Below are 14013 nucleotides of genomic sequence, written 5' to 3' on the forward strand. Positions count from 1 at the left end.
AGAGGCTTCTGAGCTTGTTGAGCCTAGAGGGAATTATGGTGTTGTATGCTGAACTGTAGTCGGAGAACAGCATTCTCACATAAGCAACCTTCTTTTCCAGATGTGTAAGGGCGGTGTGTAGAGCTAAGGCTATTATGTCATTTGTCGATTGGGGTTGTCTTGGCAAATTGGGGTCCAATATGGGTGGCAGCGTACTGCAGATGTAGTCCTTGACCAGCCTCTCAAAGCATTTGCTTATTATTGAGGTGAGTGTGACAGGACACCAGTCATTCAGACATGTTACCTTGGTCTTTTTAGGTACAGGAACAATGGTGGATGTTTTGAAGCAGGAGGGCACCCTACACTGGGAGAGGGAGTGATTAAAAATGTCTGTAAACACACCTGCGAGTTGTGCCTCACACACTCTGAGTACCCGCCCTGGGATGATGTCTGGTCCCACAGCCTTGCGGCTGTCCACTCATTGGAAACATCTGCGTACTTCAGCCTCAGAGATGACCAAGATGCAGGTCTCTTCGGCGGCTCTCTTCACGGGCTCAGTGTTGGCAACATTGAATCGAGCATAAAAATGATTTAGCTCATCTGGGAGAGAGGCAGCCATATTGGAAACACCACTGCGTTTAGCTCTGATGTCTGCAATGGTGTGCCATAAGCTGTGTATGTTGTTGGTGAAGAATTGTGTCTGGATCTTGTCCCTGAATTGTCGTTCTGCTGCCTTGATGACCTTGCACAGATCATAGCTGTATTTCTTGAGTTCCTGTTGGTTATCGGCAAAGTACAACTTTTCATGATCTAGACCCAGTGCTGTCTGCATGGAGTTTGCGCACTCTCCCTGTGACACAGACATTTCCTTCTGGTCCTCTGGTTTTGTTCCACACTATAGATTGGTTAATTGGCAGTTTTAAATTCTCCTATTGTTGGTAAATGGGTAGAATTTTAAGGGAGCGGATTAGATTTTGGGGAGAACAAAATTTGAATAGTATAGATTGGTTCTTCATTGGTAAGCATTAATATAGTGGGCTGAAGGACTCTGTTTCCATATTGATTCCACGCTGCTGTTCTCAAATTTTGCAGTTATCTGACTGGAAATATTGATGTTGTTGTATAGCGGCTCCCCTTCTCTCTTCCCTACTTAGCTAGACCTCTACTAAAGAACACAATGCTCTTCTGTTAGCATTGCAGGACCATCTACTTTAATTAATTTGGAGTTTAGAAGAATTGCTAAGATTGTGTTGACTCACATTTTGCTAATATGCTAATAAATGGAATCTGTATTTCCCTATTTAAATGCATGTCTGGACTTCCATATATGCACAGTCAAATATTGTAATCCTGAACTTAATAGAAAAGAGTGTCATATTAGTCAGGATGTGATATGCAGAGATATTTGGGTAACCTGCTCTATGATTTGCAAAAGGTTGATTTATAAGTACAGCAAGTAATTTGGAAAGCTACAAGAATGTCGTTTATCCTTGATACTTAAAGACAGGAGCATTGTGTTCAGCTTTGGTATTTTTATTCAGGGAGGATGTTAATTATTGGAAGTAGGTCAGATAAATTTATTATGGCTGGTGTTGTCTTGTGAGGAAAGATTAGACAGACTAGAACAGGAGTCCCCAACCTTTTTTGCACCGCGGACTGGTTTATTATTGGCAGGTTCTTGCGGACCTGCCGACCAGCGGGGCGGGGGGGGGAGGGGTTGCCAACGGACAAGAGTAGCAATCAAATACCCCAAGAAAGACTACCATGACCATGAAGACTTGCGCAAGCACCTGTCTGTGCATGTGTGTACGTGCCGATTTTTTTCTACAAATCATTTTTGGCGATTCAGTTCAGGGGGAGTGTTAATCATGACTGGAATATAGGTGATAAGTGGCTAATACACTCAGTTTCGTTTCTAAGAGGGTTTATCTATCGAATTTAATATTAAGCACGCAGCGCATATTTTCCTCGCATGAGTATAGTGATAAGTCAATTATCAGGGGAGGACAGGGGAGCTTGAAGTAAGTGTTGAATGAACTTCCAGTAGAAGTGGTAGAGGCAGGTTCGATATTATCATTTAAAGAAAAATTGGATAGGTATATGGACGGGAAAGGAATGGAGGGTTATGGGCTGAGTGCAGGTTGGTGGGACTAGGTAAGAGTAGCATTCAGCACGGACTAGAAAGGCCGAGATTGCCTGTTTATGTGCTGTACTTTTCATATGGTTATATAATCACTTATAATTCAATAGCATCATAACATTTTAAGTAATGTTTGGTTATTAAACACACAGCACATATTTTCCAAGTATGAACATAAAATCATTGCAACACACCAATATTGCTGAATCAGTGGGAGCCCTGAGCTTGTTTCCCTGCAACAAGACGGTGCCATCGAGGGGTGATGGGAGACAGTGATACTCGAAGGGGTTCCTTATGCCCAGTCTATTCCGCAATTTAGTTTTCGTTGTGTTCATTGCAGAGATATGTTGGAAATGGAAGCAACGTTTTCAGTGTTTTCATGGCTAACTCAGGATACTTAGCCTTGACTTTGATCCAGAATGCCGGCAGAGATGTTATATTAAACATGCTTTTCAGCCCGCTGTCATTTGCAAGCTCGAGGAGTTGATCTCCTTCCTGCGCTGACATGGATATCGCACAGATAATGACCTCGCATGCGTAATGTCCTCGCGTGCGTTCAAGCTCAACAGTGCGTGACAGGGAATGAGGAAAGGTGCAGCTGACTCATATTGCCAAATCATATCGTTTCCTCATGGCCCGGTAGCACATGCTTTGCAGCCTGGTGGTTGAGGACCGCTGGACTAGAAGACTGAGAGGAACTTGGTAGAAACATAAAATCCTGAGACTTCTTGATAGGCTGGTCGTAGAGAGTATACTTCTTCTTATGGAAAATTCTGGCACTGGGGCTCACCTAAAATTAAGAGGTCATTCATTTAAGGCAGTGAGGGTTTTTTTTTCTCTGAAGATCGTGAGTCATTGGAATGCTTTGCCTCCAACGTAGGTGAAACTTGAGCTTTTGATCAATATCTTATTAAACAAGAGAAAGTTTAACGGGTAGGCAGGAATATGGTATGGGATTAAATCCAATCAGCAATTACTTTACTAGATTACTGAATGGGCATTGCAGTAGGGATTGTAAGACTAAAGAAAAGTAGAAGGTATATTCCCTTTGCATTTATTTAATTTTGCTTAATATCTGTTTGTTTTTAAGTGTAGTATTTACTTTTATTTATTTAATTTTAAAACTATTTTTAGGCTTTTATGAAGATCAGAGTTATGTAAAAACACATTATTTTGCAGTCGGCAAAGCCAGTATGGAGCTTTACCATCACGGGAGATTTTGGGTCAGGGCTTTGGGCCATATTACTAGAATCTAGAATGTTACAAAGTAAAAAAAAAAATCACCCTTTATATTCTGACCAGGCATGTTGTAGTGAAGTGTGTCTGCTGGTGACAATTTTGCAAACAGAATTGTGCCAGTAAGGACTGGTTCATGTGTGCAGAAGTGGAAAAAAAATTGTGGCAGCAGTTAGGCTGGGTATGTGTATGCATTGTTGCAAAGGAAAGACTAAGTGATCTTGGGGGATAAATAATGAGATATCTTATAAAACCTTTAATAAAAACCTTTCCCCTCCTTCTGTCATATGCCTTCTTTGTTCCTCTTTCTTAAGCCTCAATATTATTTTGATGGTTTCAGTTGTTAATTATTTCTGCAAAACAGTTCTCCAAATTTGTCCTGTGACATTGTCGATAATATTTAGTTTTGGTATGCTTCTAATTGTTGGAAGAATAGGTATGTTTATTAAATTAGATGACTCGGATAGAACCTTTGCTATACTAAGCTGATCTGCATGCAATAAAATATGCAGCCTCTCAATTTTCTTTTGGTGTTGTTGGAACAATTTTTCTTTGGCACGTCCTTTATTTTCTACTTGAATGACTGTAGCTTTTACCATTCAACAAGTGTAAATACAGCTCACAAATAAAGCCTTGTACAGAAGATTGAAAGCACATCCTGATGTTCCACTCTAGACAAAGGTTTCTTATTTGCAGAGTTGAATGAAAGTACAGAATCTGGAAAATACAAAATTTTCAATTGCAACATTGTTAATTTAATAACAAATCCACCTACTGTGCTGATGTGATGAATGCTGTAAAAGCGTTCTTAATGAGGTTTACATGCAACAGAGCACTGGAATTGACTGCAAAATACAGCACCACCACTGATAGGGTCCATGAAGCAGAGCATGTAGCGGTGAGGAACACTGTGGAATCGGATGTTTCTGTGGGAAGGATAATGTTAAGCGCAGGATTATTAAAATTCTGCAAAGGAGTGCTTTGCTATCAGTAAAGCCTCTCATCTTTTTTCCTGATCCTAATGTATTACCGTACTATTACAGAAATACTTCACTATTGTTGTGTGGCTGAGCAGTTATAATAATGGCGATAACAAAAATGGAGCCTTTTGCATTCCCTAAAAGGTAAATTAAGAGAGGGTAAATATCACAATTATTTGCATTTTGAGAAATAGATACGAGTACTTTCAAAGCTGAATCATACTTTTGAAGTTCCATTTCTAAATTGTTGCTTCCTGTTTAATTCATTGACCAAATCCTTGGAGTATTCCTGCCTGCCACACAATTCTTGCAGATATATTGCTCCCTGCAGAGCCTGCTGATTAATTCTGCTTACTGTGTATTGTATAGGTACTATTCGGAGCTGAAAATGATTTATACTAAATAAAAGTCTCTCGAAATTTGAACTGATTATGTCTCAAGAATGTGTTCACAGTTGTAATATATTTCTGGCACTGGGAGAGGAGGTTATTGCCAAAACAACTGTTTTTTTCCACCTTGGATGTTGATATTTTGATGCAAATTTTGAAGATTTCTATTTTCAGTAGAAATTTTTATTTACTTTTAGGGAATAACTTCTTGCCATGATTGTGCAATGAATGCTGGAATTATCTTTTAGAATTAATTAATGTTTTTTTATTTGTGTGAATTAACAACTTCACAGCTTGGACCGGTTATTTGTTACTTTAGTTATCGCTTTTTAATCAGAATAAATCTGTTTGCTCTTCCATTAAAGTTTGTCACAACGTTCTAAAGCTAGCAATTTGAATTTAATCTCAGAGAACCTACTATGAGCCGTGCAGGATGGAGGAAACGTGTCAGTGAAGATGATGGCTGGAGAGATTGGGTATGTTCAGCACAAATTGCCAGTAATGTTCTGAACTTCTGTTTGTAAATTTATTTGAATACTAATCATTAATCAAACAAGTATTGTAGTTCAACTGGCAGATTTGTTCAGATCCACTTTAGGACTTTATACTTAAACATAAAAGGAATGAGGTAGCGGTGAAGATTTCATCTTCTGAACGAGATTCTAATACAATCCTTCATTACTCCTAACGAAGGGATGGAGATTTAAAAACCCAATCATGATGCTCAAAGAATGTCAAGATTTCAAGAATACGTTCTTTCCTCAGCTGGTGCAAAAGAAGTTTATTTCATTGCTGTGTATAGGATCTTACAAGGCATCTTCGCTTTCCTTTTTAGTGATCTCATTGTGTAAGACGCTTCAAAGTATTCTTAAATTTGTAAGACCTGTTTGCCAATTAACCCTACATTCTGAAATAATTGACTGTTGACTTTAAGATCATGCCTTAATCTTACAAGACTTGATACATTTGATGTAAGTAGTAATTTTCAGAACAGCCAAGAGATTTGTATTATCATGTTATGATTTTAGTAGGGGTATCTGTGATGTCTAGCTCTTGCTTTTTGTTTTTCTGGTTCATCTGTGCAACCTTGCTGTCATCCCTTTTTATGTACTCACTATCAACTAAATTCTAAGGAATTCTGCTAAATCAAATATGCATAATCTTTGGTTAACTAATTTAATGAGGCAAGCCTTTACTAGCTCAGACTGTAACTTTGTAATTCCTTAACCTGTATCATTTGTTTCCTTTTAACTCATGAACTATTACTAAATGTTAATATCATCATATATTGAAATCCTAACTGACAAATGAATTGTTGCCTCATAGCTCTGGGGACTCAGGTTCAACCATGACTTTGAGCTGTCTCTTAATGGAGCTTGCACGTTCTCCCTGACATTGGGAGGATGTTCTAAAATTGTACTGGTATGTTAGTTGGCTATTGTAAATTTACCTTTATTGTAGGTAAATGGCAGAAAAATCAGAGGGGAGTTAATGGGCATATAAGAGAAAATAAATTTTATAGGCAAAAGGGAAATGAGAAGAGAAAGGAGACTTATGCTTACAGGGAATGGGCGTAACTCAATGGGTCATATGGCCTTCTGTGTCAAAATAACTAAATTTTCTAAGCAAATACATTGTTCTCGAGATTTAATAATTCACATAAGAAGGACATGCTCTGTACAAGCACCATCTCCCCGTTCCTGTTTATATGCTGCAGGTGAGCTGGAATTGCTTTGGTTCTCTTGTATTGGTTTTCCTTTTTACATAAGATAAGTAAGTTGAGAAAGTAAGAATTAAGATTGGATTTAAACTGTACTGTTACTTCCTCTTCATATCTGTCCTCCAGCATTTCAACATGATGATAACCTTTCTAAAGTTTGCAAGCGCAGAAGTAAGCAAAGTGTTGAAAATAGTATATCACAAAAATATATGTATAATTTTATGAAGCATTTTTTCTACGTAATAGAAAATTGGAACAACAGAATAATAAAGCATTTTCAGGACCTTGCAAATTAAAAATATTTTGATATTAATTCATGTTTTAATTACAGTGTCAATTAAAATTATTGCCAGTAAAGGTTTATAAAATCTCCTAAATTGCTCCTAGGGTGATTACATGGCAGCAAAGATTGACAAGCTGGAAAGGCAATTCAAATCAGATTCTTCACTTCAACAACAAAATGAAGGGACAGCATCTTGCATTTTCAAAGGTGTTGCAATTTATGTCAATGGTTACACAGGTATGTGTGATTTTGAAAATGAGACTTAAGCAATTGTTAGATCTTCAAAAAACTGGAAGCAACCTGAACATAGCATGTTATGTTAGAGAGCTTGCAAGTTGATTGATAATCATTTAAATAAAAGAAGTTTAAATACATTTCAACCAAATATTTGTGACAAAAAATGTAAGTATAAGAAATTACATCATTAGAAATTCCACAGATGTCAAGACACAGTGGGCCCTGATTTTCTCCATCTTTTTTCTCCATGTTTTGTTTTAGAGCCAACAGCTGATGAGCTGAGAAAGCTTATGATGCTGCATGGAGGCCAGTATCATATGTACTACTCAAGGTCTAAAACTACACACATTATCGCCACTAACTTGCCAAATTCAAAAATAAAAGAACTAAAGGAAGAAAAAGTTGTTGGACCTAATTGGATTACAGACAGGTCAGTAAATATACAAATTATTACTATTACATTTTGAATGAGAAGGAAATGGTACTGAATGCACTAAACTCCTACTACTGATTATTCTCTCCAGGATATTTTTTGTGAAATTGGCTGCATTATAACTCCAATCTAAGTATATTCAAGTTCCCAATCTTAAGTGTTAAAATTCAATGCAAAAGTTTTTAATGCAAAGAAATTGAAATTCAACAAGTACTTCTCAACCTGTGATCAAATCCCCTTCCAAATTTTATGTATCTTATGAGTCTCATATTACAGGTGTCCCTCGCTTTTCGAACGTTCGCTTTACGAAACCTCACTGTTACGAAAGACCTACATTAGTACCCTGTTTTCGCTAACAGGAGGTGTTTTCACTGTTAAGAAAAAAACAGCACACAAAAAAAGCAGTGCGCGCCCCAAGCAGCCGCTCTCCCCGGGATTCGGAACTGCAATCTCGCCGGCATTGCTTAAACACGTGCCTGTGAGCAGCCGTTTGCAAGATGAGTTCTATGGTATCGGAAGAGCCTGAAAGAGCTCGTAAGGGTGTTAGACTTAGCGTAAAACTAGACATAATTAAGTGTTTTGATCGTGGTGAACGAAGTAAGGACTAAGTGAGTTTGGCTTGTGGAAGCTGACGAAGATGATGTTGAAGAGGTTTTGGCATCCCGTGACCAAGAACTGATAGATGAAGAGCTGATGCAATTGGAGAGGAAAGGATAACAATGGAAACTGAATGAGTAATGATAAAGTATGACTTTAATTTTGAAAGGGTACGTCTGTTTAGGGGATATTTGCAGGATGGTTTGAGTGCTTACAAAGAACTGTATGATAGAAAAATGTGCGAGGCTCAACAGTCAAGCAAGCCTTCCACATCAGCCACAGCAGACGACGAACCTCGACCTTCGACATCGAGGCGGGCAGTCATAGGAGAAGATGAGCTGCCTGCTCTAATGGAAACAGACCACGAGGTGACACCCCAGTGTCCCACCACCCCAACACCCAGGCTGCGGACAGATACCGATTCGTGGAGAATGCAGCAGTAGCCAGGAGACGCACAGCACATCTTTAAGAAAAAAGCCGAAATAAACATGCTAATTAATTAGGTGCCGCCCGACATGTAATTGCCGGCCCAGATCAGAGGCGATGCAATCAGCACTGATCTGGACTGACAATACGTGCCGGGTGGCACCTAATTAATTAGCATGTTTATTTCGGTTTTTTTCTAAAAGATGTACTGGATGCCTCCTGGCTACCGCTGTACCCCTGCATGCTTCGCGGATCGGTATCTGTTCACTGCCTGGAGGGTGGGGGCTACTGCACCACCCAAACTCCGACGACTCACCCTAACACACCACCATCAGTGTGCTCCGCGCCTTCCCAATTCCGGTAAGTGATACTACACTGTACATACATTATTTCTACTTTATATCGGCTGTGTATTTTTACGTGTTATTTGGTATGATTTGGCAGCTTCATAGCTTAAAGGTTACTGGAGAGCGCTTGCGCCGTGTTTCTGCTGAGAGCGCTTGTGTGAGATTTTCGCTATGGAGAACAGTGCAGGCAATCGCTGTAGCGAAGTATTTCTAATTTATATAGGCTGTGTATTTATCATATCATTCCTGCTTTTACTATATGTTACTGTTATTTTAGGTTTTATGTGTTATTTGGCATGATTTGGTAGGTTATTTTTGGGTCTGCGAATGCTCACAAAATTTTCCCATATAAATGATAATTGCTTCTTCGCTTTACTACATTCCAGCTTACGAACCATTTCATAGGAATGCTCTACCTTCGGATGGCGGGGGAAATCTGTATTATTATTGCACTATATTTTTGTTGTTTTATCCATAATTTTTGTTGTCTGTGTATTTTAGAATTTATGGTAGGATGTTTTGGTGATATTTAGGTTTTGGTGGCACAAGTACCAAATTGTGTATTAAGATATTTTGATTATCATTTTGAAAATTCAGCATTAATTTGTGACCACAATCTAATATCCCAGTTAAAAAACATTGATATTTCTGTGAATTATGAAACATTTGTATTATTTTCATCTGTACTAAATGGGTTTGTATTGAAATTGCATTAGAAACAAAATAATTTAAGCTTGTTTTAAGGCTTTTTGGCATCAGTGACATTTCAGAACAGTTCCTTTTGTTTTGGTGCTGTAATAATGAATGTATTGGCTACTTTTCCAGTGCAATAGTTCTCACAGCAATTTTTGTTCATCTTGGCTTAATTTGTTTTATACAGGTCCATCCCAGATTACTTGTGGATAGCCCATACCCTGTACATGGAAACAGGCATTTGGGAGACCAGCAGCATGGATTTGCAGGTTGTTGCGGGGCTGCAGGTATCTTCTGCCGCCTCGTAACTCAGTTCACTGCTGCATTTCCAACTGACAAACTGTTTCTCTCCTTTCACAAAATGTTTGTCTAGTCAGATATTTGCTCACAAGTTAAATATAAGGGATAAAGAGAGCCATAGAAGTATTAAGTAAAGTTATGACTGAATGCAGGAACTGTTTTAATTGGATAGCTGGGTTCTCTAGTCCTTAGTTTGTATATTACTGCTGAAATAAAATGTAGTTAACAAATGTCAGATGAAATTTTAATTGTTAATTTAACAAACACAGGATTGAAATTAAGAGATATCAGTGAAAGAGAACAAACGGAATGGGAGCTAGCACCTAGAGTGAGCATGATGGAGGCCAGAGACCCTGGGAATAGGTTTAAGCAATCCCAGCCTATTGCAGCTGATGTTGGTTAAAGCAGACAGTACCATTTCTACAGTGTCCCTGTTTAAGTAGGATTTTTCAAATTGGTTACAATTGACAATGTTAAATGTCAATTGCGAGTCAGACTGGTTCAAGTGATAGATGCCTTATGTTCATCATCAATATTTTCCTATTCTATACCTTTGTCAGTTTTACTCAGTCTACTTTATAACTTGTTATGATAGATTTTGAAAATGATCCTTGCATTGCTGGTTTGATGTTGTAACCTCTATTACTCGATGGGCCTGGTCTTTCTGGCTTAGTCTCGTTCACAAAATCACCAGGCGCAGTCGTCCAGCCCACAGTCAGTCCTTGTTCATAGCTGGAGGTCAAACCACTCTCCTTCATGATGTCCAGTAAGAAGGCCTTGGCAATACAGGAAATTCAAAGACATTTTAAAATCTACCAAAATTAAAATACACTGTAAGCTTAAAAATTCTTTAAACTTTAAAAGTTAACTTATGCATAAAACCTAGAAAGATAAAATTAAAAACAACCTTTTTAAAATACTTGCCTCTTCCTTTACTCAGTCATTAGGATATGCCCTCTTCTCAATGCTACCGTCGAGGAGATTCTCAACATTTTAGCAACTCAATTTCTTCCCCCTCCACCATCAGATTTCTGAATGGACAGTGAACCAACCCGTGAATACTATTTCAGTAATTGTTCTAATTTTTTTTTGCTCTCTTTTTGCACTATTCATTTAGTTTAATTTAAAAAATAATTCATATTGTAATTTATAGTTTTAAAATTATGTATTGCAATGTACTGCTGCTGCAAAACAACAGATTTCACAACATTTGCCAGTAATATTAAATCTGATTCTGAGCTTTGAAATCAATAGGATCTTGTATCTACAAGCTGCATAATCCTAGAGAATCTGAAGAAGACTAGTGTTTGCTGCTCTCCTATGTCTGCATGTAAATCCTGGGCTTCCACATTTGGCATCTTGTTGTGGAACTTCTAGATTACTGTAGTTTATACAACCCAACTTTGATCCGATTTTGAGCCACCAGTAATACTTCTAATGATTTTCTAAAGTATCGGAAATTATGGTGACCAATATGCTAGCTTAGTTTTTGGATATCCTCGATATACCAAGGACGTGGCCTAGAAGACTAGCACACCTTTAAGGTTCTGCAATTTCGTGGCTCTGGAGGCGGGTGGACTCGAGGTCGGTGCCTCCGCAGGAAATCGGTGTGTCGTGGGAGAAGGAAGATTGAAAGTAGCAAGCTGGCTACTGGCTGTGTGCCCAGAGTCCCGAGTTCTTTCGGCAGAAAGCTCAGAAAAAGCAACACAATAGACTTTTAACATAGGAAATCAGCGATTTGTTTGTTATGCCTCCCCTCTCGCTGTGAAACAGGGACACCTCTTTTTCCCTTATTAGGGGGAGAGAGAGAGAGGGAGCCTGTGGTATGTTGAATTACAGGGTGAACAAGTAGTCTTTGGGGTACTGCAAGTCTGTGTCTTTATTGATGCTTTGCTACACACTTGAGTGCTCGGTAGGGTTGCTGATGCATTTTTGCTGGTGGGGGAGGGGGATCTTTGCTGCTGCTTATGTGTGGGCCGGGGAGCTGGGGGGGGGGTGCTTTGGGGTTCTAACATTTCTCTGACATTAAATGTACCCTTGAAACCTTTGAAATTTAAAAAGTTATAAGAGTGACTTTCTTTAGTAATTCTGTTCATTGAAACTACCGTAATGTAGTGTTAGTTTGAAGAATCCCTTATTATTATGTGGGATAAGTTTGTTTTAGTTTTATTTTAAAGTTCGCATCCATTAACCTAACTTATCAAGTAGCATTGAGGTTCTTAAAAGTTCAATTTAATCACAAACTTCCAGATGGGGCACAAATTGCTTTTTAATGAGCCTTATCTTATGTTTGTTCATTCAGTCGTTCACCTACCTAATGGTTAATGTTCATTGCGTCCCAAGGTGCTGTTGTTAATAGACCAGTTTCCTATTCAGTAATCCTTGCTCTTTAATATTAGAGTTACAAGTGATTAAAATAAACTTTTGTAAAAATCAACATCAAGCTAATAAATATTGTTATTGCCTGCACAACAATCTTTAGTAATAGCTAATGGTTCCCATACCTCAAGCACCGTATGTTTGATTAAACTTGTAAAGCAAGGACAAGTTATATTTCCGTATTAATCTTGCATTTGTATCTTGATTTTTTTTACACAAAAAATACTGTCATGTGATCTCACTTCCTAATGCTCTTTTCATTGATACTGATTCATTCATCTCAAAAATAAAAATTTGAGGTATTATTCTTAATCCTTGTTCCTCTAAACAGCCTCAATGGTGTTCCTGAATTTTTTTTTTGGCGTGTGCCTGCATGCGTGCGAGTCTGTGCGTCTGTGTGTGTGCACGTGTCCGTGATGATGTCTTTTTCATGGCTTTTACAGGGTGCAGAGCGAGAGAGAGACTGTGTGGCGTGCCACTCCTCACACAGACATTTTTGCAGTATTTTTTCCCTTTTATTTCACGAGGTCGAGTTGTGATCTCGACACTCAACCCAGCATGGATGGAAAGCTTACTCGGGAGTGGACCCGACTGGTTTCGAACCCGAGAACCTCCGCTCCCGGGTCCGGTGCCGATGTCATTGCGCCACCAGCTGGCCCAAGGTGTTCCTGAATTCTGATTAAAAAGATAATATCCTGTCACAGCAGAGGAGTATTGTATTTCCTGTATCTACTAGTCTCATGAAAATAAAAAAAATGAACTTAAATCCTCCTGAAATTGATTTTAGTCACTCCAGAATTCTTTCATCATTCAAATTTATGGCCTTACCATTAATATATTAACTATGAACTGTATTCTACATTTTGTACAAGTGTTATAAACTGTTACCTACTATTTTAATGAAATAAAATCAGAAGTTAACCATTTGTAAGGATATAAAGATTCAGAGTAAAAAGTCCATTTTTGTGTATGAAATTAAATTCTTATTATAACATTTTAAATGATTGGTTGGTTTTCTTTGCAGCATAAAAGCTGGGTGCCTCCTTTCTTACATTCCTTATCAGCTCTATACCAAGCAGTCAAGTGTCCAGAAAGAATTGAACTTCACTGTGAACAAACCTGAAGAACCAATACCAGGCCCCAGCAATATTTACAAATTTAATAGAAATGTGTGAGTAATTTTGACATTTTAGATGCTTGAATCTTATTACTTAACCTGTAATTTTGCTTTTGTCTGGTTTGGCATTAAAGCTGAAGTTGTTTTGGTCTTTATGCTTGTTGAATTAAATACAAACTGAAAATTAATTATGTTGATTAATGGTTTTCAGAAAGGTTCTGGCACTTCTATGAAGTAGTTTCTGTCGCAGTATTATATAGGTAAAGAAAAACCGCAGGTTACAGTCGCAATGCTTAATAGGTTACTTATCCAGTCTTCAATTTGATTTGGTGATTTAATTGAAATATTTAGATCAGTTATATATAAATAATCTCAATATGTAAACTGCAAATTTATTCAGCTGATAATAGAAGTATTGAACAAGAGGTAGTTCTATCAGCTCTTATTAAGTTACTAATAATCTCCTATGTGATTATGACAGAAGTAATCTATCTCTTGTCCTCTCAATCAGTGTACAACAGTTGATTATAATGTCCTTCTTCAATGCCTCTTCACTATTCACCAGCTTGAAAATGCTGTACTCACCTGGTCCATGGTCAGTTATAACAAGGGAATCAACAGTAATGGTTTATCTCCCCAAACTATTAGGAATGGTGTACACTGACAATCTATCCATTACTGCCTTTTATTTTTCATTGACATGAATCATCATTTATTTTTAATATTTTCTGATATTATTGCTACTTTTAAGTACCTT

At 37.9% G+C, this 14013-nt stretch overlaps 1 protein-coding gene across 3 annotated transcripts in view; it reads left to right on the forward strand.

Annotated features, from left to right (window-relative positions):
- Positions 1 to 14013, forward strand: part of rev1 (REV1 DNA directed polymerase) — a 100806-nt gene that overhangs the window by 13021 nt on the left and 73772 nt on the right. For all 3 annotated transcript variants that reach the window (XR_011886582.1, XM_072263274.1, XM_072263275.1), the window contains exons 2-5: positions 5134 to 5200; positions 6832 to 6964; positions 7226 to 7394; positions 13164 to 13310. Coding sequence is in view for 2 of the 3 variants with exons in the window: in XM_072263274.1 (XP_072119375.1) it covers positions 5144 to 5200; positions 6832 to 6964; positions 7226 to 7394; positions 13164 to 13310 (506 nt within the window). In the remaining variant the exon portion in view is untranslated. The remainder of the gene's footprint in view (positions 1 to 5133; positions 5201 to 6831; positions 6965 to 7225; positions 7395 to 13163; positions 13311 to 14013) is intronic.

This window comes from Mobula birostris, chromosome 7, assembly GCF_030028105.1.
Source record: "Mobula birostris isolate sMobBir1 chromosome 7, sMobBir1.hap1, whole genome shotgun sequence".
Taxonomy (NCBI): Eukaryota; Metazoa; Chordata; class Chondrichthyes; order Myliobatiformes; family Myliobatidae; genus Mobula; species Mobula birostris.